The 26,015-nt window shown below is 48.9% G+C and overlaps 1 protein-coding gene across 1 annotated transcript in view; it reads right to left on the bottom strand.

Annotated features, from left to right (window-relative positions):
* HMCN1 (hemicentin 1) overlaps window positions 1-26,015 on the bottom strand; it is a 355,305-nt gene that overhangs the window by 235,354 nt on the left and 93,936 nt on the right. Inside the window, exons 4-6 of the mRNA XM_056106608.1 lie at window positions 25,174-25,296; window positions 8,926-9,097; window positions 7,210-7,316 (exon numbers count right to left, since the gene is read on the bottom strand). Coding sequence (XP_055962583.1) covers window positions 7,210-7,316; window positions 8,926-9,097; window positions 25,174-25,296 — 402 coding nt within the window. The remainder of the gene's footprint in view (window positions 1-7,209; window positions 7,317-8,925; window positions 9,098-25,173; window positions 25,297-26,015) is intronic.

Raw genomic sequence — 26,015 nt, 5'->3', positions numbered from 1 at the left:
GAGAAGCGGGTCCTCAGCAGAGATGATGGATGATGGATGGTGAAGGAGGATGCTCGCGGGGAACTCTAGAACCATGAGGGCTGGTGGTGAGTGTGATGAGACACAGAATGGGCTTAGATTTGCAGGTGCCTCAGAGAATTTATTTTTTCAATATTTCTGGCCACACCCGGCAGTGCACAGGGGTTCCTCCTGGCTCTGCCCTCAGGAATCACTCCTGGCGGTGCTCAGGGGACCCTATGGGATGCTGGGAATTGAACCAGGGTCGGCTGCATGCAAGGCAAACGCCCTCCCCACTGTGCTATTGCTCCAGCCCCCTGAACCACAAAGAACTCTAGCCAAGAGCTCCTGAAGGGTCCCAGCATGACCCTCTCACACGGTGTCCACCTCATCTCAGGAGTGACCCAAGTCCGTTCAACCTTTCCCTTGAGGCTGTTCCTTCTAAATGAGGATAATGCCCCCCTCCAGCAAGTTAGGTCTTGGAGACAAAGAAGATTCTGGAAGCAGCCCGGTGGCGAAAGAATTCATCCAGACTCTTCCACACCCCGCAGTGCTCAGGGGTCAGGGAACCCACCCAGTGCTGGGGAATCCCACCCAGGTTGACCACCAAGTACCTAATTATACTCTCTCCTGGCAACTTTTTGCAAGTGATTCTTGCCAATTTTAGCATCCTTTTTTCCCCCTAAATTCTCTTTTTCATTTTTTGGGGGGGTCACACCTGGCAGTACTTAGAGCTCAAAGCTCTCCTGGCTTTGAGCTCGGGGATCACTCTTTGTGGGGTTCAGGGGACCATACAGGGTGCTGGGGGTCGAACACAGTTCAGCCGGACTATCACTTTGATTCCAGTAGCATTTTCCAAACCCGTAAAACTAAAAATCAATGACGGAATATTTTCCTACTTCGGCTATGAACACTCAGCTGGTGAGTTTTGGGGAAAACGAGAATTTTAGTGCAGTTCCAAACATATCCTGAGCTGCACTTTTCCAGACCCCAGATTCTTTGATTTTTTGCGGGGGGCGGGGTATGCTGGGGGAGGTAGGAAGGTCACATTTGCAATGCTCGGGGCTGGATCCTGACCCTGCACTCAGGAATCACTCCTGGAGGTGCTCGGGGGACCCTCTGGGATGCCAGGGTGGAACCCTGGTAGGCAGCGTTCCAGACCAGCGCCCTCCCTGCTGAGCGCTGGGCCGGCCTGACCTCAGGAGCTGCAGGGAGGCAGCTCGGAGCTCCAAGCACGCCGTGGGACCGGCATGTACGGGCTGGAAACTCAGAGGTTGTCTTTCAAACATCTGCTCCTTGACCTCAGCTTTGCTTCTCAGGAGGGGGGACCTGCATCAGCACATAGGGGAGCAGAGGGGAACCAAGGACGAGGGGCGCTGACCCCTCATGGGGCCCCAAGACCGTAACTAGGTGTTCAGATCCACAGTCTGAGGGTGTGGGTCAGAGTTGCGGGCCACAAAATCTACCAGGAATGACACCTACAAGGAAGGAAAATGCAGAGGGAGTGAAAGCTACGGAAATAAATCTATAGAGAATGGAAGCTTCCAGAAATGAACTCTACAGGGAACGGAAGCTTCCAGAAATGAAATCTATAGGGAATGAAAGCTATGTAAGAGAAGTCTATAGGGAACGAAAGCTTCCGGAAATAAAAGCTATAGGAATGAAAGCTATGGAAATAAAATCTTAGAAATGGAAGCTTCCAGAAATAAAGCTTATAGAGAATGAAAGCTATGGAAATGAAATCTATAGAAATGGAAGCTTCCGAAAATAAAAACTATAGGAATGAAAGCTTCTGGAAATGAAATCTATAGGAATGAAAGTTATGGAAATAAAATCTTAGGAATGGAAGCTTACAGAAATGAAGTCTATGGGAATGGAAGCTTCCGGAAATGAAATCTATAGGAATGGAAGCTTCCGGAAATAAAATCTATAGGGAACAAAAGGTATGGAAATGAAATCTATAGGAATAAAAGCTATGGAAATAAAACCTATAGGAATGAAAGCTATGGAAATAAAATCTATAGGAATGGAAGCTTCCAGAAATGAAGTCTATGGGAATGGAAGCTTCTGGAAATGAAATCTATAGGAAAGAAAGCTATGGAAATAAAACCTATAGGAATGAAAGCTTCCCGAAATGAAGTCTACAGGGAATGGAAGCTTCCAGAAATGAAACCTACAGAAATGGAATCTTCCAAAAATAAAATCTATAGTGAATGAAAGGTATGGAAATGAAATCTATAGGAATGAAAGCTATGGAAATAAAATCTATAGGAATGGAAGCTTCCAGAAATGAAGTCTATGGGAATGGAAGCTTCCGGAAATGAACTCTATAGGAATGGAAGCTTCCAGAAATAAAATCTATAGGGAACAAAAGCTATGGAAATGAAATCTATAGGAATGAAAGCTATGGAAATAAAATCTATAGGAATGGAAGCGTCCCGAAATGAAGTCTATGGGAATGGAAGCTTCCAGAAATGAAATCTATAGAAATGGAAGCTTCCAGAAATAAAATCTATAGGGAACAAAAGCTATGGAAATGAAATCTATAGGAATGGAAACTTCCAGAAATGAAGTCTACGGGAATGGAAGCTTCCGGAAATGAAATCTATAGGGAATGAAAGCTTCCAGAAATAAAAGCTATAGGAATGAAAGCTTCTGGAAATGAAATCTATAGGAATGAAAGTTATGGAAATAAAATCTTAGGAATGGAGGCTTCCAGAAATGAAGTCTACAGGGAATAGAAGCTTCTGGAAATAAAATCTATAGGAATGGAAGCTTCCAGAAATAAAATTTATAGGAAATGAAAGCTGTGGAAATGAAATCTCAAAAATTGAAAGCTCTGACCATAACCATGCCACCGGACCCCGCACCAGGCGGTTTCACTCGGGGCACCCCGGTAGGGGGCAGGTGAGGCCCCTCCCCGCCCCAAGGGACCCAGCCCTGGCCACCGAAAACCTCCAGAACTCAACCGCCACCAGGCTCATGGCTGCTCCCCACATGCTCTCGCCAAGCCCCACCCACGAGGGAGCCAATTCCTGGACCCCATTCGCAGCCGCACAACATCTTATACCCACACCACTGACAGACCAAGAGCAGCGCACCACATTCGATGGGGTTTAAAGGTAATCCGAGAATGGCCGAGATTAGTACCAGGAATTTTGCGCCATGGGTTGGAGGCCAGCCACACGTGCTAGAGGAAAAGGGAGCTCAGATAGAGAAGGGAGCACCAAGTAAAGGGTGTTGGGAGGGTCCTCCCAGGGTGGGAGAAGCATGCTGAAAGTAGACTCTAGACCCAACATGATTGTCACCCATTGTCTCTTTTGCAAACCACAACACCCAGAAGGAGAGAGAGAACAAAAGGGAATGCCTTGCCACAGAGGCAGGGTGGGATGGGGGGGATGGGTGTGGGAGGGATGCTGGGACCCGTGGTGGTGGGAAATGGGCACTGGTGGAGGGATGCGTACTGGATCACTGTATAATCAAAACCCAAGCACAAAAATTTGTAAGTCTACAACTGTACCTCATGGTGTTTCACTAATGAAAATTAAAAGATAAATTAAAAAAAAAACAAAATAAAGTAGAAGGCAAGCAACCTTAGAGGGAAATATATTTATACAAATATACATATAAAAGGCGAAAAATTTATGTGTTCTGAAGAGAAACCAGGGCTGGAGCGATAGCACAGCAGTAGGGCATTTGCCTTGTACACAGCCGGCCCAGAAAATCCGGGTTCGATTCCTCCACCCCTCTCCGAGAGCCCAGCAAGCTACCGAGAGGATCCCACCCACACGGCAAAGCCTGGCAAGCTCCCCGGGGCGTCTTCGAGATGCCAAACACAGTCACAAGTCTCACCATGGAGACGTGACTGGTGCCCGTGCAAGCAAATCGAGGAACAACGGGAGGACAGTGCGACAGGGCTACAGTCACAAAAGCACACGAGGCTCAACCTTGAACCACATGTTATTAATCTCTTATAAAAGGGCTTTAATGGCCCCTGGGTGAAATACAACAACCTTCACACGCTCTCCTCTAGGGAAAGTTTCCTGGAGCATATCCGGCGGTTTTTATAACAAACGATACAAAAATCAATGATTTTGGTTCTGCTTTGGGGGCAGGGGTTGGGGCTCGGGATGGAAACACCCGAAATATGGTGGTGGGAAGGTGTCATGGGGGTGGGATGGGTGTTTGGATATCAAATGTCATCAAATATGGTGAACTACTTTATAAAAACAAATTTTAAATTTAAAAAAAAGAAGTGAGGGGCTGGAGCGACAGCACAGCAGATAGGACATTTGCCTTGCGTGCGGTCGACTCGGGTTCGATCCCCGGCTCCCATATCGTCCCCCAAGCATCACCAGGAGTAATTCTTGAGTGCAAAGCCGGGAGGAACCCTTGAGCATTGCTGGGTGTAACCCAAAAGGGAAAAAAAGTGAAAGCTCCAAGAAATGTTTGCTACAAATAAGGAAACCAGTCCAGTTCTGGCCGGTCCACAGAACCTCTGGCCCCTCTTAGCAAGAAGGACCATGGAGAGCTCCAGGGACCCACAGGCTCCGTTCTGACCCAGCCGTGCCTCAGGGCTGTGGAGTTCTGCCTCTGCTTCTCAAGGCCAGTCAGTAGCTCTCTCTATTCAAAGAGAGTAAATGCTGGTAACTTACGGCTGGAGCGATAGCACAGAGGGTAGGGCGTTTGCCTCGCAAGTGGCCGACCTGGGTTCGATTCCTCTGTCTCTCTCGGAGAGCCTGGCAAGCTACCGAGAGTATCCCGCCCACACGGCAGAGCCTGGCAAGCTCCCCATGGCGTCTTCGAGATGCCAAACACAGTCACAACAAGTCTCGCCAGGGAGACGTGCCTGGTGCCTGCTCGAGCAAATCGATGAACCATGGGAGGACAGTGCTACAGTGCTAACTTATGGTTCCATCGACACTTACTACCTGGGAACTCATGGTTGATACCAAATCACCCAAGTTCCTTACAGTGCTTTTCCGTGAAGTCGCCTAGGACCAATTAACAATGCCAGATTCCTTATGGATTCGCTGTGACCCTACTTCTAAACCTCTGGACCTCGTAATGGTCTTGGAGGCCCTGAGGTATCTTCCACACTAGTCTCCAATGAAATCCCAAAATCGTTTATGAGCACTGAAGGTTTGATTTTTTCATACCTGCTTCATATACCAATCTACCCAGGGCTGCGTTTAAAAGTCTCGGGCAAGGGGCTGGAGCGATAGCACAGTGGGGAGGGCGTTTGCCTTGCACGTAGCTGACCCGGGCTCGATTCCCAGCATCCCATAGGGTCCCCCGAGCACCACTCGGAGTAATTCCTGAGCAGAGAAACAGGAGGAACCCCTGTGCATCGCTAAGTGTGAGCCAAAATGAAAAAAAAAATTCTCGGGCAAAAAGGGAGTTGCAGGGCTGATGTGATAGCACAGCGGGGAGGGTGTTTACCTTGCACGCAGCCAACTCAGGTTCGATTCCCAGCATCCCATAGGGTCCCCTGAGCACCGCCCGGAGTAATTCCTGAGTGCAGAACCAGGAGTAACCCCTGAGCATCGCCGGGTAGGACCCAAAAAGCAACAAAAAAGGGGGGGAGGAGTTGCAAGTCAAGAGAAAGTTTAAGAAGTCCTGGAACGGGCAATGTTCCAGAAACAAAAGGTAGAATCGAGCCAGCTAGGTATAAGTAAACACAACATTTATTAAGCCACGGCTGCTCAGAGGAGCTTGATCTTAGAGCAGAGAATAAGCTGTTTAAACATATGTTCAGACACACACGCATTATTTATCTACAAGAGTGCACAGGTATATTTTCTAAAGAAGGATTGAAACATTCCACTGGGTTGACAATCTGATCCCGGCAGACCAAACTGAACTGGGACATTTTCCAGAAGGAAATAACAAACCCGACTCGAAAGCATTCCACTGACCCAGAATGTCGCAATGAACCTGGCGTCTAATCCACTTAAATCCCACACCTGGGCCCGCGTGCAGGCTGGCACGGAATCACCAGGTGAAAAAGCACAGGAAGGGGCAACGCCGGCGTCCTGGGTGGGCTGCGGCTTTAATGATGCTGTTGGTACCCAAAAACATGGGTCCCGGGCACCCTGCTTCCGCCTCTTGACAACGGGCTTCACAATCTCAGACTAGATATTCACGCTCACTGTAAGAATCTCCCTGTAATCTGCGGCTGAGTTTATTCCCTTCCCGGCTGGGGGTGGCTTTTTATCTCAAGACACTTCATCCGAATCTACTTAACAGAAACCTCACCCCAGGGCTGCTGCGTTGAACGACTGAGTCTTAACAGATAATCCTGGACCAAGAGAAACCTTTTGTCCCTGTGAAAGCCTGAAGGGGTGCTAAGGGGATTCCAGGGTTCTGTCCAAGGGGGCTCAGGGAATTTGCATAGAAGAGGATGAACAAGGAGAATATCAGGCTGAGTGAAATGAGTCTGAGAGACAGAGGGGTGGGCATCGAAGGACTGCAAGCATTTGCGGAATATAAAGTAACAATATGAGACCAACAAATTTTGTCTCTTTAAGTTGGGAAAGTGAGTGGGTGTCTGTATTTTTCCGCAGAAACCAGCTGGGACCATGCCCAGAAGTGCTCAGCCAGGGGGGCGTTGGGGGCAGAGGGGATACCAGGGCTCCTTCCGGGAGCTTAGGGGTAGCTGCATCGCCAGGGGTTCAGCTCAACCAAGCCTTACACACGGTCGACCCGGGTTCGATGCCCGGCATCCCATAGGGTCCCCCGAGCTCCGCCAGGAGTGATTTCCTGAGTGCAGAGCCAGGCGTCTGCCCTGAGCATCGCTGGGTGGGACCCCCCAAATATCAATTAATTTTTTAAAAGAATAGTATGAAGGGCTGGAGTGACAGCACAGCAGGGAGGGCGTTTGCCTAGCACGTGGCCCACCTGGGTTCGATCCTCAGCATCCCATAGGGTCCCCCGAGCACCGCCAGGAGTGATCCCTGAGTGCAGAGCCAGGAGTCAGGTCTGAGCATCGTGGGTGGGACCCAGAAAGAAACGGTTTTGAAAGAAATCTGAGCAGGCTAAGCGTTACCTCCATCCTCTACACCCAGTCACACTCTCCACGATCAAATTCGAGAGATTAAGACCCTTCCCTCTTCCGAAGACACCAAGCCCCACTTTTGAGTAAAAGCAAGTTGGATGGCAACAGGAGACAGGAAGGAAGCACGGGTCACCCCCTCACGGCGATACACAAACCTTCACTGTCCAGAGCCCAGGTTCGGGGTCCTTGATGTTCACCACTTTGGCTGAGTTCTGAATGTTCAACAGCTCATTCAGGCCAAAACCCTTTTTGATCAGCTTGCCTGTAAGAGAGACGGGGGGAAAAAATGAGAACACTCTTTTTTCTTTTTCTTTTTGGGTCCCACCCGGCGATGCTCAGGGCTGACTCCCGGCTCTGCACTCAGGAATCACTCCTGGTGGTGCTCGGGGGACCCTATGGGATGCCAGGGATCGAACCCGGGTCGGCCACGTGCAAGGCAAATGCCCTCCCCGCTGTGCTGTTGCTCCAGTCCCCAGAGTACACTCTTTTTCTAAATCCTGCCTATTAGCAATAGACATTTGTAACGTAGATTACCCGATACACATGTGTGTAAAACACGGTTTAATCCAAAATAAACTTCACTTGCAGAGTTCCAAGCATTTACAATGGGTGAAAAACGAAACAAAAAATCAAGAGAAGTCTTGACAATTTGATTTTGCTCGTTTTTGTAAAAGTCATTGTGATAGCTCATCTGGATGGGGTCTGAAGACACTTTGAAAAGCTGTTTTTTTTGGGGGGGGGCGGGTTGGAGCGATGGCACAGTGGGTAGCGCGTTTGCCTTGCATGCGGCCAACCTGGGTTCGATTCCCAGCATCCCATATGGTCCCCTGAGCACTGCCAGGAGTAATTTCTGAGTGCAGAGCCAGGAGCAACCCCTGTGCATTACCAGGTGTAACCCAAAAAGCAAAAAAAAAAAAAAAAAAGCTTTTTATTTTTAGTTGTGAGTAATTTTCTAAGATACAAATCAAGTTAAAAAAAAAGTAACACTGCCATTTACAAATACTTATAAAGTAGTTAAAAATATGAGGTAACTATATTAACACCTCAACAGAAACAGAAATATTTTGCAAATAAAGGTAAAGGTAAAGGCCCTCCCGTTGATCGTCGATTTGCTCGAGCGGGCCCAGTAACGTCTCCATTGGAGACTTTGTTGTTACTGTGTCTGGCATATCAAATACTCTCGGTAGCTTGCCGGGCTCTCCGAGAGGGGCGGAGGAATCGAACTCGGGTTGGCCATGTTGGCCGCTTGTAAGGCGAACGCCCTACCCGCTGTGCTATCGCTCCAGCGATTTTTAATACAGTAACAACAAAGTCTCCAATGGAGACGTTACTGGGCCCGCTCGAGCAAAAAATAATAAAGCTTTTAAAAATTAAAAGAAGAGGCTGGAGCCATAGTACAGCAGGTAGGGTGTTTGCCTGGCATGTGGCTGATCCGGGTTCGATCCCCAGCATCCCCTAAGGTCCCCCGAGCACCACCAGGAGCAATTCCTGAGTAGAGCCAGGAGTTAGCCCTGAGCATCGCCGGGTGGGACCCAAAAAAGAAAAAATATATAAAAATAAAAATAAATTAAAATCAGAAGAAAAAAAGACTTTCATCTTTCATGGGATTTGTATGTAGTATTTTGGGGTTGGTTGTTGTGTTTTGGTTTGTTTGTGGTGGGAGGAGGGGGTTGGACCCCACCTGGTGATGCTCAAGACTTACTCCTGGCTCAGTGCTCAGGGAAGACGCCTGGTGGTGCTCGGGGGCCCCTGCCGTGTGGTACTGACCCCGGCTGGCTTCGTGCCAGGCCAGTGCCCTCCTTGCAGTCCTAGCCCTGTGGCCGGCCTCAAGGGCTTGGTCTTTCTCACAGCAGATGTTGGCTCTGTCTCACCTGCAGGATTGCGGATCTCGATCATGGGGGAAGACCCACTCAGGGACACGGTGACCTCCTTGAGGCTGGGGTCAAAAGGAATCTTCCAGGTATGAACAGCCTGCTCCAAGTGGTCTGTGGATAAGAGGTGGACTTTGGAAGCCTGGACCGCCTCTTCGACCCACTTCAGTACCTGCGAGTGGAAAGTCAGACAGTAAGTGCAGGCCGGTTCCGCGTGTCTGACTTACCCGGGTGCGGGGGCTAGCCCGGCTCCTGGTTCTTCCCCCATGAGTGACCCCTGGTATATTGATATATGCACTGTAGCACTGTTGTCCCGTTGTTCATCTATTTGCTCGAGTGGGCACCAGGAACGTGTCCATTGCGAGATTTATTGTTACTGTTTTTGGAGCAATAGCACAGCAGGTAGGGCGTTTGCCTTGCACGCGGCTGACCCAGGTTCGATTCCTCCGTCCCTCTCAGAGAGCCTGGCAAGCTACCGAGAGTATCCCGCCCACACGGCAGAGCCTGGCAAGCTCCCGGTGGCGTATCTGATATGCCAAAAACAGTAACAACAAGTCTCATATAGATATGTAAGTAGACAAATCAAACAGAGACCACCAAAATGAACCGTAACCGCTGCATCTTAACCTCTGGACTATCTCCCCGGCCTTTAAAACCAATTTCTAATAGTTTCACGACCCCATCTGGGCTAACCCCCAATTTCAGGAAGTTGGGGTTGAGCTCAGGGATTGTTTTATACCACTGTGTTCAGAGTTAGCTCCAGCGTTGCTGGTTGGGAGGCTGAGGGTTTATCTCCAACATAAGGTAAAGGTAAAGGCCCTCCCGTTGATCGTCGATTTGCTCGAGCGGGCCCAGTAACGTCTCCATTGGAGACTTTGTTGTTACTGTGTCTGGCATATCGAATACTCTCGGTAGCTTGCCGGGCTCTCCGAGAGGGGCGGAGGAATCAAACTCGGGTCGGCCATGTTGGCTGCGTGCAAGGCAGATGCCCTACCGCTGTGCTATCGCTCCAGCCCTATCTCCAACATAAAGAAAACAAAAAACTTTCTTTTTTTTTTTTTTTGCTTTTTGGGTCACACCCAGCAATGCACAGAGGTTAATCCTAGATCATAGGTAGTCAGGAATCACTCCTGGTGGTGCTCAAGGGACCCTATGGGATGCTGGGAATTGAACCCAGATTGGCTGCGTGCAAGGCAAACACCCTACCCGCTGTGCTATCGCTCCAGCCCCCATAAAACTTTCTATACCCAGTGAAGACCATGCGTTCACAACCCGATGCTATTTGAACCCACGCCCACGTTTCGAGTTTCAGAATAACAAATTCAAAGTAAGGCCACTTTAAGCAAGTTTTACATTCCTCTAGAGAAAAAAATAAATGCAAAGAAGTCTAGAGACACACGGCCTGGCCAGTGTCCCTCCCTCACCTTCTTCTTCCTTCCTGGTTTGCTTCCAAGGTGCAGTGTAGGAAAGATTACCCACCTGGCAACCCCCCAAAGCTATTTCCAGTCTATCGGGTCTGTTCATTATTGAAAAATGTTTGCGTTCATTATAAAAGAGCAGAGTATGGTGAAGTCCACGGAGACTGAAAAACAGTGGGAATGCCAAGAAAACAGTTTTCTGCCTGATGGCGTAAACAAGCACTGAGAGGAACAAGGGAAGCAAGGATTGCATGTTAAAGATACTCAAGGGGCCAGAGAGAGAGAGAAAGAGAGACAGAGACAGAGACAGAGACAGAGAGACAGACAGAGAGAGACAGCAACAGAGAGAGATAGAGAGACAGAGAGACAGAGAAACACAGAGAGAGTCAGAGACAGAGAGACACAGAAACAGAGAGAGATAGAGAGACAGAGACACAGAGACAGAGCAACACAGAGAGACAGAACAACAGAGACAGAGAAAGACAGAGAGACAGAGAGAGACAGAAACAGAGAGATAAAGAGCAACAGAGAGACAGAAACGGAGAGACAGAGTAACACAGAGAAAGAGACAGAGAGACAGAGCGAGACAGAGACAGAGAGACAGAGCAACACAGAGACAGAGACGGAGAGACAGAGCGACACAGAGACAGAGACGGAGAGACAGAGCGACACAGAGACAGAGACGGAGAGACAGAGCGACACAGAGACAGAGAGAGGTTCAGGGAGGTTGAGACATGACTTATCAACCCAGCTCTGATCCACAGCACCCCATGATCCCCCAAGAATCACCCCATGGGGCTCCAGTGACTGATAGCTGGGCAGAAGCACTGGCCTCACACTGACCTACTGCCCAGCTGACCAAGCATTTGTGTGAGAAAGCCCAAGCCCCAAGGGTCTCAGTAAACCCCTCCAAAACATGTTTTTCAAAAAAAAAAGAAAGAATACAGGGTCCAAAGAGATGTCACAGAAAATAGGGCACTTGCCTTGCACACAGCCTAACCCGGTCCAACCCCCGGCATCCAATAGGGTCCCCCGGAGCCTGCCATGACCCCAGGGTACAGAGCCAGGAGTAAGCCCTGAGCAAGGCCAAGTGTGGCCCAAAACCAAAAAAAAAAAAACCCGAAAATGAAATTTAAAATAAAAATAGAAAAACCGAAAATGAAATTTAAAATAAAAATAGAAAAACCGAAAATGAAATTTAAAATAAAAATAGGAGCCGGAGAGATTGCACAGCGGGGAGGGCACTTACCTTGCACATGGCCAACCTGGGCTGGGTCCCCAGCACCCCATAGGGTCCCCAAGGCTGCCCGGAATAAAATCCTGGAGTGCAGAGCCAGGAGCCAGCCCTGAGCATCACCAGGGTTGTCCTCCCCAATTCCCCAACAAAAAACTATTTTTCATTTTTCTCATTGGAACCAACCTAAGTGGCATCTTCTCATGACACTACGTTTTCGGGGGAAATCCTCCGAAATTGGGTTACGACAGAGCAAGGTGGCTCTGGAGGAAAAAAAAACCAGCTAGCTGGGCTTCACATACAGGTGGGACGATGATGCCAAAAAAAGTTCTTCTAGACAAACAGCACGTGTCTGAGCCTGTGAACTGCAAGTCTAATTAAATCTCCATCGTGAGCACCTGAACGCCGGCCCGACCTCGCCCTGAGCTGCGGTCGGTGCTCTGCAGATTACTTTGCGTTGCCAACATGGTGTGAGCAGAGGGTGGGGGTGCAGCTGATCGCAGGGAAGGGCCCAACTCCTCACCGCGAGCACCGGCAGTGGTGAGGACAAATCAATGAACCGCAGCCTCAGCGGCCAAGTGAGAACACGGCCGACCTCTCTAACAAACACCCACTTCTCCCGTCTTCCTCTCTAGGCTGAGGAAGGAGCCCAAGGCACATTATCGGGCGATGAACATGGGATAAACATCTCTTTCTTACTTTGGACAACCCGGCAGGCTACCGAATGTCACCTGCCCACACGGCAGAGTCTGGCAAACTCCCCGTGGGTTACCCAATATGCCAAATACCAGTAACAATGATGGGTCTCGTTCTCCTAACCCTGAAAGAGCCTTGAATATGGCACTTTTTAAAATCTCAGGGCTAGGACGAAGGAGACGTTACTGGGGCCTGCTCGAGGCAATCGACGAACAACAGGATGATCGTGATCGTGATCGTGAACATGTGAGGTCACCGTGTCCATCCATCAGACTGAGGTGTACTGTTGCAGTATCTCTGACGGTTGTCTGTCAACATTTGGTACCGCTATTTTATTTTATTTTATTTTATTGCTTTTTGGGTCCCACCCGGCGATGCTCAGGGCTGACTCCTGGCTCTGCACTCAGGAATCACTCTGGCGGTGCTCGGGGGACCCTATGGGATGCCGGGGATCGAACCCGGGTCGGCCTGTGCAAGGCCAACGCCCTCCCTGCTTTATTATCACACCAGCCCTGAACCCGACAATTCTTGAGGCACCACATGATGCCAGGAATCAAACTTGGATCGGGCACTTGCCAGATATGTCACTGAATTACCGTACTAACTCCCAGCTCCCCAATTGCTTTTCGATGTCCTTATATTGGCTTTTTATTTATTTGTTTGGGGCTGGAGTGATAGCACAGTGGGTAGGGTGTTTGCCTTGGATGCAGTCAACATAGCCGACCCGAGTTCAAGTCCTCCACCCCTCTTGGAGAGCCCGGCAAGCTACCAAGAGTATCTCGCCCGCACGGCAAAGCCTGGCAAGCTCCCTGTGGCGTATTCGAGATGCCAAACACAATAACAACCAAGTCTCACAATGGAGACGTTACTGGGCCCACTCGAGAAAACTAATGAACAACGGGAGGACAGTGACCATGATTTATTCATTTATTTTTTGCTTTTTTGTGTGTCACACCTGGTGATGCTCAGAGCTGAGTCCTGGCTCTGCAACTCAGGAATCACTCCTGGCGGTGCTCAGGGGACCCTATGGGATGCCCGGGATCGAACTCGGGTCAGCCGCAGGCAAGGCAACTGTCCTCCCCACTGCTATGGCTCCAGCCCCCGGTACTGCTCTTGTCTGGAGATTTGATGCTTTATACTAATCATGCCCTGTTTTAGTTTCTTTGTTTGTGTGGGGAACTCCTTCACCAGTGCTCAGGGGTTACTCCTGGCTCGGTGCTCCAGAATTGCTCCTGGCGGTGCTTGGTGAACCCCATGTGATGCCGAGAGACCAAACCAGGACTGGTGGTGGACAAGGCGAGCACTGTGACCCTCTGTGCTATCTTTCCAGCCCCAGAACACAGATTTTAACAATCAGAGCACTGGTGTTTTAGATCTGCTCCCCAGAGATACGGGCTTAACGCCAGGAAATGAACTGACTCAGAAAGCCACTGAGCGCACAACGCTTGGAGGATGAGGCAGAGGATGAAAGGAACTAGATCGGACGGAACATTTGGTTCAAAGGCCGGCGAGGGGTCGCTCAGGCTGTGCCTAACGGGAACCTGAGGAAAAGGCACTGGAAAATGATGAGATGTAGAACTGTCCGGTGAGAATGGAAGGGAGGTCCGTTTTTATATCTCTAAGTCACTGTCCCTGTCCTCCCGATGTTCATCGATTTGCTCGAGCGGGTCCAGTAACGCCTCCATTGTGACACTTGTTACTGTGTTTGGCCTATCAAAAACGTCACGGGAAGCTTGCCAGGCTTTGCGGTGTGGGTGAGATACTCTCAAGGTAGCTTGCCGGGCTCTCCGAGAGGGACGGAAGAATCGAACCCGTGTCAGCCACGTGCAAGGCAAACGCCCTACCTGCTGTGCTATCGCTCCAGCACAGCTGGGTATAGCCCCAAACTACAAAATACAAGACCCAAAAGAGTGGTGGACAGTCATAAGAAAAGGGAAAACTTTCTAACTCAACTAGACTTTGAAGGGGCAAGTGGGTTCAACTGGGTACAGACCCAAAGCCAACTTTTCTTCCCTCGGATTTGCTCGGAGGGAGTGGTTGCTACTTCCAATACATCCACAATTTTTTCCCCTTTGTTTTTTTTTTTGCAAGGGGGTTACACCCGGCGATGCTCAGGGCTGACTCCTGGCTCTGCACTCAGGAATCACTCCTGGAGGTGCTTGGGGGACCCTATGGGATGCCAGGGACCCCAGGTTGGCACTTGCAAGACAAATGTCCTCCCCAATGGATTATTGCTCTGGTCCTACCATCCACATTTTTAAAAATATCACCATGGAGGTGGCTGCAGCATCTGGGAAGGTGTTTGCCTTGCATGCAGCCAACCAGATTTGATCCCCGGCATCTCATAGGGTCTCCCGTGAACTATCAGGAGTAATTCCTGAGTGCAGAGCCAGGAATAACCCCTGAGCATCATCAGGTGTGACCAAGAAAGAAAAAAAATTTACCGTGGATCGCAACATATCTGGCTAAGAAAGAGTCATACAGACTTGAGTTATGGTCTCAAATCACTTGAGTATCCACTTACAAGAAAAGAATGCAACTGAAAACAGGCGTGCTCCATTTTATTAGAAAATATAGATATTGCAAACGTGTGAGTAAAACCATGTAACATAAAAACTCACCAGAAGCAAAGCATGCTCTGAATTATCTTATTGCCATGTGAGTGTGTGTGTGTGTGTGTGTATAAATAACCCAACTTTTCTTTAATAATTACAGACTCCATATGATTAGGAGTGAACTTCGACTATAATGAATAGAAGAGAACTAGAAATAATGAGAGCTTTTCGAACTGATGCATTTTAACTAATAAAAATCTTTTCAGGCAACAAGGGAACCATTGCTTGTGCACTGAAAGCTTCAAATTTAAAACTGATTCTCTGATGTTCTATTGCAATCCAGAGCCCAAAAGGCCTTTGAGACCACTGAATCCAACTGGTCTGTTTGAAAAATGCTCAAACTGCTATTTGCGAGTGTTCGTGTGCCTTTTAAACACCGAAACAGAAGGATTCTGGCTTACCCGCTATTTTTTATGGAAGCCCTTTCACTTATGCCCTGAAGACACTCAGTGTTCAAAGACTCTGCGTCCAATCTAATAAATCAATAACTCAAAAATAAGTCTTGAAGCCTCTTTCCCTCTGGGAAGAGATGCAAATATGGTTTCAAAGCACGGAGCAAGCCAAAATTGACAGGTCTCGTAAACAGAACGGGGCAGAGTGGATCTTAACATGCGGTTTCAAGAACAGAACTTGAAGTGGTCTTGTTTAGGAGGACGCTTCAACGTAACTCCTAACTGAGGTAACACGGGTTCGCCTGAGTGTCGATGTTTAGATTGGGGCAGTTAATGGTACCACATCATGTCCATTATCCAAGTGGCTGGTCCCCCGACGGTGCAAACTGAGTAACTCAGTTCTGCGATTAAAAGCCCCAGGGTTTGTTTTCATTGGACGCTGCCTATTCCTTGCTCTGATTTTTATAGCCCACATACGGATGAGATCATCAGACTTCTTGCTTTGGTCCTTCTGACTACTTTTTTTTTTTACTTTTTGGGTCACACCCATCAATGCACAGGGGTTCCTCCTGGCTCATGCACTCAGGAATTACTCCTGGCAGTACTTGGGGGACCCTATGGGATGCTGGGAATCGAACCCAGGTCGGCCATGTGCAAGGTAAACTACCTTCCCCGCTGTGCTATCGCTCCAACCCCTCCCTCTGACTTCTTTTGCTTTGGCAGGACCTTTTCCGTTTCATCCGTGTTATGGAAGGCAAGCGGAGGGGTCATTTGTGGAATATAAAATAACATAACATGAGACTGACACCCAAGGACAGTAGACACAAGGGCCAGGAAGATTGCCCCATGAGCTGGGGGAGAAGGCAGCTGGGATGGAGAAGGGACCACTGAGTCAGTGATGGTTGGAGGGGTCGCTCGGGATGGGAGACGTGTGCTGAGAGTAGATATCAACAAGGACCCAACGTGACGGCCTCTTGGTGTCTGTAATGCAAACCATTAGCGTGAGAGAGCAAGAGAGAGGGAACAAGAAAGAGAGAGCAAGAGAGAACGAGGGAGAGTGACTTTGGGTACGCTAGAAGTCTCCTGAACATCGCTTGGGAAACAGGAAACAGAATGAACACGCATGTATGCAGGGGAGAGGGGAGGAGGGCAGGCAGGCAGGCAGAGGAGAGAAGGACACACATGTATGCAGAGGAGGAGGCAAGGGCGTGCACGCAGGTGTGCAGAGGTGAGGAGAAAAGGGCTGAACCAGGGGGCTGGGCCCAGTCAGCCGGCCCCGGGAACGGCGAGCGATCCAAGCATGAAAGGTGAAGACGACACAGACCCCAGGGGCACTGGGGCAGGGCGTGGGGCCTGCAGTGAGGAGAGCACACGCTGACATGTTGGCCCGGATGGAGGCTCCCCAGGGCGCAGGGGAAAGTCAACCACTCCGGCTCAAGCAGGTCGAGAAAGGTGACACGTCCCAGGGACAAGCCTGGGGAAGAGAAGTGGAAAAGGACGGAGAGCAAGGTGACAGGCCTGAGCACCCGTGGCCCGTCTGAGTGGTCCAGTGGTCCCTGCATGCCCGGCAGGTGAGCCTGCGTTTTGTTTTGTTTATTTTTACTTTTTGGGTCAGTGACAGTGACTTTTTGGGTCCCACCCAGCGATGCTCAAGGCTGACTCCCGGCTCTGCACTCAGGAATCACTCCTGGCGGTGCTCGGGGGACCCTACGAGATGCTGGGGATCGAACCCAGGTGCAAGGCAAACGCCCTCCCCGCTGTGCTGTTGCTCCAGCCCTCTAACCGGTAAAATTCTTTATTTTTTTTCTTTTTTGGGTCCCACCGGGCGATGCTCAGGGCAGACTCCCGGCTCTGCACTCAGGGATCACTCCTGCCGGTACTCGGGGGACCCTAGGGGATGCCGGGGAATCGATCCCGGGTCGGCCACGTGCCAGGCCAACACCCTCCCCGCTGTGCTATGGCTCCAGCCCCCAGCAGGTGATGATGGCTGCATTTGGGGAAAGCCTCACTCGCCCTGTCAGCAGTCAGCTCGTCCGTGAAGCTGGGCTGCATCGTGCAGAAACTTGGGACCGAGCATCACAGGAAAGGTAGGGAGAGGAAGGAAGAGCCTGGGAGGACTGGGTGGGGGTGGGGAGGGCCAGAGACCATAGAAGCTGTGAGATGTGTCAGCGGGAGCACATGAGGCAAAGTCTGACAGACTGGAGGGCCGGAACAATAGCACAGTGAGGAGGGCGTTTGCCTTGCACACGGCTGACCCGGGTTCAATCCCCGGCATCCTATAGGGTTCCCCGAGCACCGCCAGGAGTGATTCCCGAGTGCAGAGCTGGGAGTCAGCCCTGAGCATCACCAGGTGAGACCCGAAAAGACACACACACATACACACACACACACACACACACACACACACACCCCTTCTTGAGTTCTTCATTCTCTCCCCCTACCCTCTGTCCATCCCAACGTCCTGCCCCCTGAGCTCAGCAACGAAACAGGGCAGGAGAGGTTACACTTTTCCCTGGAGATGCCAACGCAGCAGGTTAAATTGATAAATAGGGACCAATAGGGGAGGGCGTTGGCCTGGCACGCGGCCAACCTGGGTTTGATCCCCGGCATCCCTAGGGTTCCCCGAGCACCATCAGGAGTGATTCCTGAGTGCAGAGCTAGGAGTCAGCCCTGACCATCACCAGGTGGGACCCAAAAAAAACCAAACAAAAATAGTGAAAAGGCCCTCCCGTTGTTCGTCGATTTGCTCGAGCGGGTCCAGTAACGTCTCCACTGGAGACTTTGTTGTTACTGTGTTTGGCATATCGAATACGTCACGGGGAGCTTGCCAGGCTCTGCCGTGCGGTCGAGATACTCTCGGTAGCTTGTCGGGAAATACTCTCCCGCCCCAGTGCTCTTGTATTACCTGCACATAATTCTAAAATTTCACTATTTCCTTTCACATGTGTGTGCACGTATGCATACTTGCGTGTACACATGTTCCTACACACTGTGCTGAAACTGGGATCAGACAGGCAGCATTGTGCCCTCCTGATCCGAATGTATATTGGGGAATATTTGGAAATATTTGGTATGGCCTAACTAGCAGGCATTTGGGAATAGAAAAGTCATGACACAAGAACTGAGGGCCTGGAGGAAGATTTTTAAGTCCCAACCTCCAGGAGCGGGGAGACCAACTTACTTAACACAGGTTCATGAGGTGCCGGTGTCCTGCCATTTGGGGGGCTAGGAAGGCAGCCCCAAATGAGAGACCCTTCACCCAAAGCTAATGGAAGAAAACTCTCTCCGCTCTGCACGTGCTTCCCTGAGCTCAGCACTTGGGAGTGCCCAGATCACAGTGACACAGAGGGAAACTCAACACGGCTCCAGAGAGCGTTGCTCAGCCCGTGGGCTGTCTCCCCAGGCCTGGCTCTGGTCAGGGGGACCCTTGTCATCGTCAGACTACACCTTTCTCATTTCTGAGCCATCAAATGAGCTTTTATGGTAATTCGTCGCAGGGTCAGTGCCAACTTCTGGAGCTGACAGCTAATGAAGTCAGCACCTCTGATTGGAAACAATTAAAAAAAAATACAGCTTTATGATTCAGGAAGAAAGCCGATGACCGGCCCGAACATGAGTCGGAAAAGGGTGTTGGCAAGGAAAGTGACCACAAGGCTTCTCTCAGCCATCGGGGTGGGGGACGGGGGCAGAGAAATGGAATTGCAGGCTAATTATCGGAGACGTTAAGCACATAAAAAGATCCTGGAACATAGGAACGAATCAATGATAAACATTCATTCTCTGGAGATCTAATAAACAGATTTCAACGTATGGTTTTCAGGGACGACATATTTTCCTTGTAGACAACAGCCTGCCACTGTGCAGTGCCAACGTTTGGCTTCTAACTGGACCCAGTGATTAATGCGAGTATTCATCATGGAGTTTAAAAACAAAAGCTAACAAATGAGAGTCATCAAAAGAGGCCATCCACAAAGCAGTAATGAAGTTGGCTCTCAGGAATCATTAGCATCGCTAGTCCTAGCTTGGGATTTAGGGGGTCACACTGGTGACGAAGTCCTGACACACTCAGCAAACATCCATCAAGACAGAAATGATTCTAGTTAAGTATCACCAGAAATATGTCACCAGAAAGAGTCCAAATTACAGTGCATATTAGTCATACAAGCGCTTTGAACTGGAGTCAGGGAAATATCCAAAAATGAGGAATGGTAAGAGCGTCAGTAATTATTTTCATGTGGATCTTTATGGCTCAACCTTAATCTCTTGTATTCAAGAGCTGTCACATTTCTGAAGGAAAATCCAAAAACTCTGCTGAAAGTATTTTTTGATCTGTTCAAAAATAATAGTGAGGCCACGGAACCTGCCAGAATGGCCGTGTTAGGAAGACAGAAAATACCAAGTATTTGCGAAGATGTGAAAAAAACTCAGATTTTTTTTTTAATTCAGGAGGGTGTATACAATGGATCAATTTGGGAAAACAGCTTGGTAGCACCCACTGAAGGCATATTTATAAAGGCAAAATTGAGATCGTTTTTGTGTGTTTGTTTTTTGCTTTTTAGGTCACACCCAGTGGTGCTCAGGGTTCCTCCTGGCTCTGCGCTCAGGAATCACTCCTGGCGGTACTTGGGGGGACCCTATGGATGAACTTGGGTCAGCCACGCGCAAGGCAAATGCCCTCCCCGCTGTGCTATCGCTCCGGCCCAAATTTGAGCTGATTTGTGTTCCTGAATTCCTGCTCCAAATATTTCCCTAATAGGGATTCATACATATGGTACAACAAATGACATGCTTTTGAATGACAAGAGTAACATAATTATTTGCATTATGTCAAAATCGGATATCCCCCTACCCACTTTCACAAGAGAATGGAAAACAGATTGTGGTATATCTAGAAAATGGAGTTCAGGATATAAATGACCTACAAATACCTGCACATTTTTATCCAAACACTTAACTGAATACCACAGTTTCCTTCCTATAAAGGACTCAACCAAACTTGGCTCTCAAAGGTCCAGATAATGACAGCCCTTGTGAGGTGAAGGAAGAAAGATTCCTGGGTTGCCGAGAACTTCTCGGTCATGTTGGCTACTCACTGGCTACATGCTGAGTTTATAAAAAAAAATATATATATATATCAAACTGCATATTGATATGCATTTATTATGTGTCCACAATACTTGGATAGAAAGTTAAAAAAATTTTTAAAACATGCAGACCTCGCCTCCTCCAGATGGAACCCCAGTGACCATGAACCTCTACAAGCATAGCTTGAGTATGCGGGAACCAGGACTTGGACTTTTACTCCAAACTGCCGGGACCACCCTGGCTCCCAGGTAACCTCTGATTCTGGAAGTTATGCCCACAACCCGCCCCCCAGCGCCATCTTTACAGCACACAGCCGCAGAGAAGAAAGGCCACTGGGCGGCTCCACAGCTCCCGGAGAATGCACCAGGTCCTAAAAAGAGCCGAGATCACCGGGAAGTCCCAGATGGGGTAGGTGCCACATCCCGCCTCCTCCAGATGGAACCCTGGTGACCATGAGCCTCTACAAGCATAGCTCGAGTATGTGGGAACCAGGACCTTTACTCCAAACCGCGTGGCCGCTTACACGGCTGTGCGACATCTCCCTAGATACAAAGTGATCAATGGAAAGTAAATCATCCAACGTTTCTCCCTGAAAATCAGGCTTAACTCTTTTACAAACCACAACACCCAATAGGAGAGAGAGAACAAAAGGGAACGCCCTGCCACAGAGGCGGGGTGGGATGGGGGGATGGGGGGTGGGAGGGATACTGGGATCCGTGGTAGTGGGAAATGGTCACTGGTGGAGGGATTCAAAATTAATTAATTAATTAATTAATTTAAAAAAAACATGCAGACCTAAAAAACACTTTCCCAACCAAGCTGATGCATTTATAGTTACAAGCTCAATTCATCTGAATAAAATTTCACTGATTAAGTTCGTAGTCAGACGCATTATCCAATTGCGCCACTGGCCCAACACAGCAGAGCCTGGCAAGCTACCCGTGATGTATTCGATATGCCAAACACAGTAACAACAAAGTTACTGGGCCCGCTCGAGCAAATCGATGAACAACGGGAGGACGGTGACAGTGATTAAGTTCAAGAGGCTCAATTCTATACCTAGAACTTAGGGTATTCAAAAAGAACAAGATGGGGAGATTAAGATTTCCACGAGAGTAGATTTTGTAATGATTCCAGACAATATGCCACTCAGAAAATCATTTGGTGGGACACTATGCAGCTGAGAGTAAAGATGAAGTCATGAAATTTGCATTTAAGTGGATCAACATGGAAAGTATCATGCTAAGTGGAATAAGTCAGAGGGGGGGGGGGAGAGAGACAGACAGACAGACAGACAGACAGACATAGAAACACTGCACTCATCTGTGGAATATAAAGTCACAGAATGGGAGACTGACACCCAAGGACAGTAGAGATAAGGGCCAGGAGGATTGCTCCATGGTTTGGAAGCTGGCGGCCTCACGAGCTGGGGGAAAAGGCAGTTGGGATAGAGAAGGGACCACCAAGTGAAGGATGCTTGGAGGGCTCGCTTGGGATGGGAGATGAGTGTTGAAAGTAGACTATGGACCAAACATGATGGCCACTTAGTACCCATATTGCAAACCATAACACCCAAAGGGAGAGAGAAAGAGAGAATGTGCCTGCCACAGAGGCTGGGAGAGGGATGAGAGGGGTGGGGGGAGGGATACTGGGATCATTGGTGGTGGAGAATGGGCACTGGTGGAGGGATGGGTGCTCAATCACTGTATGTTGAAACATAATCACGAAAGTTTATAAATCTGTAACTGCATCTCTCAGTGATTCAATAGCACTGTAGCACTGTCCTGTTCACTGTATGTTGAAACATAATCACCAAAGTTTGTAAGTCTGTAACTGCATCTCACAGTGATTCAATAGCACTGTAGCACTGTCCTGTTCACTGCATGTTGAAACATAATCACCAAAGTTTGTAAGTCTGTAACTGCATCTCACGGTGATTCAATAGCACTGTAGCACTGTCCTCCCCTTGTTCATTTATTTGCTCCAGGGTCTCCATTGTGAGACTTTGTTGTTACTGTGTTTGGCACATTGAATACATCACAGGGAGCTTGCCAGGCTTTGCCATGTGCCGGTGAGATACTGTTGGTAGCTTGCCGGGCTCTCTGAGAGGGGCGGAGGAATCGAACTCAGGTCGGCCAGGTCGGCCGCATGCAAGGCAAACGCCCTACCCATTGAATAAATAAATAAAATAAAAATTGAAGAGAGGCCGGATTATAAGGGGTGTGGAATTCCAGCCCGAACCGTTTGGACGCCACTCATCTGGCAGGATGGGTGGGTTTACGAACGGGAGCCAGATGTACTGGGAGCGATAGTTCTGCTTATCTTTCAGGATTGCATGGGGGAACTAGAAGCAGAAATTCTTGCTGTCGGAAGGAGTGAAGCAGTGAAAAATTGGGCCGGCATCCAGGTAGCAGAAGGAAAACGCCTGGCAGGCAATTCCGCAAGGCTACTCTGCGGAGGTCTTGTCTTCATAAGCAAAACCCCAGGAGATGAGGCAGGAAGAACGGTATCCAACCAAAGAAACTTCGGGTTTTTCGTTATTTTACAGAGCACTTAAAATGAGCTGTGAGGATGTGTGTCCCATCCAAACACAGGGTGCATTTTACACTCAGGGAAGAAATGAATGAACAAAGACTTAGAATGAGAAACAAACACCTCCAACCTTTTCAAAGGAGGCTCCTTCTACTCTTATCTTTAAGCATCTCAGCACAAAATAATCTGCATTTCCTTTTTTTTATTTTTGCTTTTTTGGGCCCCACCTGGTGATGCACAGGGGTTCCTCCTGGTCATGCACTCAGGAATTACTCCTGGCGGTGCTCGGGGGACCATATGGGATGCTGGGAATCGAACCCAGGTTGGCTGCGTGCAAGGCAAATGCCCTCCCCACTGTGCTATTGCTCCAGCCCTAATAATCTGTATTTCCTTCTGGCAAAATATATTTTGATTCAAAACATCACAGAAGACTCTATTGATAAAAAATATATATTTTTTTGCTTGATTATCTTATTTCAGAATTTTGCAACATAGAGAAATTTCCACCACAATGCCACAAGAACTCTCTAGTTATATGAGAATTAATGGGCCAGTGAATTCAAGATGCAAGGGAGAATAATGTGAACTATGAATAAGATGAATAACTACGATTAATAATATGAATTGTATGGCTATGATGCCCAAGTCAGTCAAACGTACATTATGCCCATATAAAGTAAAGTAAAGTAAAGGCCCTCCCGTTGATCATCGATTTGCTCAAGCGGGCCCAGTAACATCTCCATTGGAGACTTTGTTGTTACTGTGTCTGGCATATCGAATACTCTCGGTAGCTTGCCGGGCTCTCCGAGAGGGGCGGAGGAATCGAACTCGGGTCGGCCATGTTGGTCGCTTGTAAGGTGAACGCCCTACCGCTGTGCTATGCCCATATAAAGCCTTATTTTTGTTTGGTTGGTTTTGGTTTCATTTTATTTGCGGGGGGAGAGGTGGTTTTTGCACCTACTTGTACTTAGGGCTGACTCCTGGCTCTGTGCTCTAGGAGTTTCTCCTGGCAGTGCTTGGGGGACCCTATGAGAAGCTGGGGATTGAACCAGGGCTGACGCATAAACCCTTATTTTTGTACTTGCTAGAAGTTTAACATGCTGATGTAGGTGCCGCCCTTGAATAAGTAGTAAAGTCTTCATCTCATAATTGAGGCATGTAACAGGAAAAAAAAATAACATGATAAGGGGCAGAAGTGAGATAGCCCAGCGGGAAGGGCATTTGCCTTGCACAAGGCCGACCCAGGTTCGATCCCCGGCATCCCATAGGGTCCCCCAAGCACCGCCAAGAGTGATTCCTGAGTGCAGAGCCAGGAGTCAGCCCTGAGCATCACCAGGTGTGACCCAAAATGCAAAAAAGAAAAAAAAGAAAACAGTCTGTCCTTACTAAACGGTCACAGTCCTCCCGTTGTTCATCGATTTGCTCGAGCGGGCCCAGTAACGTCTCCATCGTGAGACTTGTTGTTACTATGTTTGGCATATCGAATACATCACGGGTAGCTTGCCAGGCTCTGCCATGCGGGCGAGATACGCTCGGTAGCTTGCCTTACTAACCAACAACAAAAATTTACTTTGCCTCAAATTTAAATTTAAATTTAAATCCATTCACATGAAATAATTTATCAGCCGAGCACAATACAGTTGATCTAGCTCAGAGTCTTCTTACCGGTTTAATGCCTTGATTTAATGCCTTGTAGCTACAGTGGCAGTGTGTGTGTGTGTGTGTGTGTGTGTGTGTGTGTGTGTGTTGGGGGTGGGTGTTCAGGGAAGAACATTTGTTTTTTTTAAAGTAGTTCAAAATATTTGATGACATTTAATATTCGAACACCCATCCCACCTCCATGACCTTCCCACCACCACATTTCAGACGTTTCCATCCCAAACCCCAACCCCTGCCCCAAAGCAAACCCGAAATAATGTAAGTTGTCTTATTTGTTATGAAAAAACACTGAAAATGCTCCAAAAAAAAAAAAGTTTCCTTAGAGGAGAGAATGTGAAGGTTGTTGTATTTCACCCAGGGGGTCATTAAGCCCTTCCTTCTATAAGAGATCACTAACAGAACATTTGGGTTTTGATTGTTTTTGTTTGGGTTTTGCTTGGGTTCACACTCGGCGATGCTCAGGCCTGACTCCAGGCTCTGCGCTCAGGAATCACTCGTGCCGGGGCTCAGGGGACCGTGCTAGAGTTTGCAAGACGAGCCCTTACACATTGTACCGCCACCCCGGCCCCGTTTTTAGAACCAAATCTGCCCCAAGAAGAACTCAACATTCCACTAACCTCATTCACTTGCTTTTTGTCCAGATGAAACACTTGGCCAGAACTGGTAGAAGCAATTTCTTCATAAACTTTGTACCCGATGTGATTCCTGTCATCACAGTCTCCCGTGAGCACGAAGACCACCTGGGGGGGGGGGGGGGGGTTGCACACACACACACAAAAAGATCAGTTAAAAGCCTTTCAAGAAGCAAGCGTGTGTTTGGCAAGCCTGAAATGTGTGCTGCCGTCATGCGTGTATGGACCCAGACAGAAGAGAGAAGCTTCCTATCCCCAATGCTTTTTTTTCTTTTTGGGTCCCACCCGGCGATGCACAGGGGTTACTCCTGGTTCTGCACTCAGGAATGACTCCTGTCGGTGCTCAGGGGACCATATGGGATGCTAGGGATCGAACCCGGGTCGGCCACGTGCAAGGCAAATGCCCTCCCCGCTGTGCTATTGCTCCAGCCCCACATCCTACACAGTTCTTAGCCTCGTCTCAAGGAGATTTCTCAGAACGGTGGATTTATTTGTGAATTCACGTGGTGAATTTATTTGGTCTTCCGGAATAGCACTAGCCAAGGGGGTCAAAAATTAATCACGGAACGGCTTAATTAGGGTGGGAAACATCACGCTATGAAAGAGCCCAGCAACCTTCTCTTGGATTTGTGTGGACCGATGCCCGGATGGCAGGAAAACAGCGGCTTGCATCCACGGCACAGGTGGCCAGCTACGGGCTTCAAGAGACAGAACCAGGGGCTGGAGCAACAGCACAGTGGGGAGGGCATTGACCTTGCAAGCGGCCGACCTGGGTTTGATTCCCAGCATCCCTTAGGGTCCCCCGAGCCCCGCCAGGAGTGATTCCT

This window comes from Sorex fumeus, unplaced genomic scaffold (assembly GCF_029834395.1).
Source record: "Sorex fumeus unplaced genomic scaffold, SorFum_2.1 ptg000135l, whole genome shotgun sequence".
NCBI classification, from domain to species: Eukaryota; Metazoa; Chordata; class Mammalia; order Eulipotyphla; family Soricidae; genus Sorex; species Sorex fumeus.
Note: the sequence above shows the minus strand (reverse complement) of the source record. Positions and strands in the feature narration are given on the sequence as shown.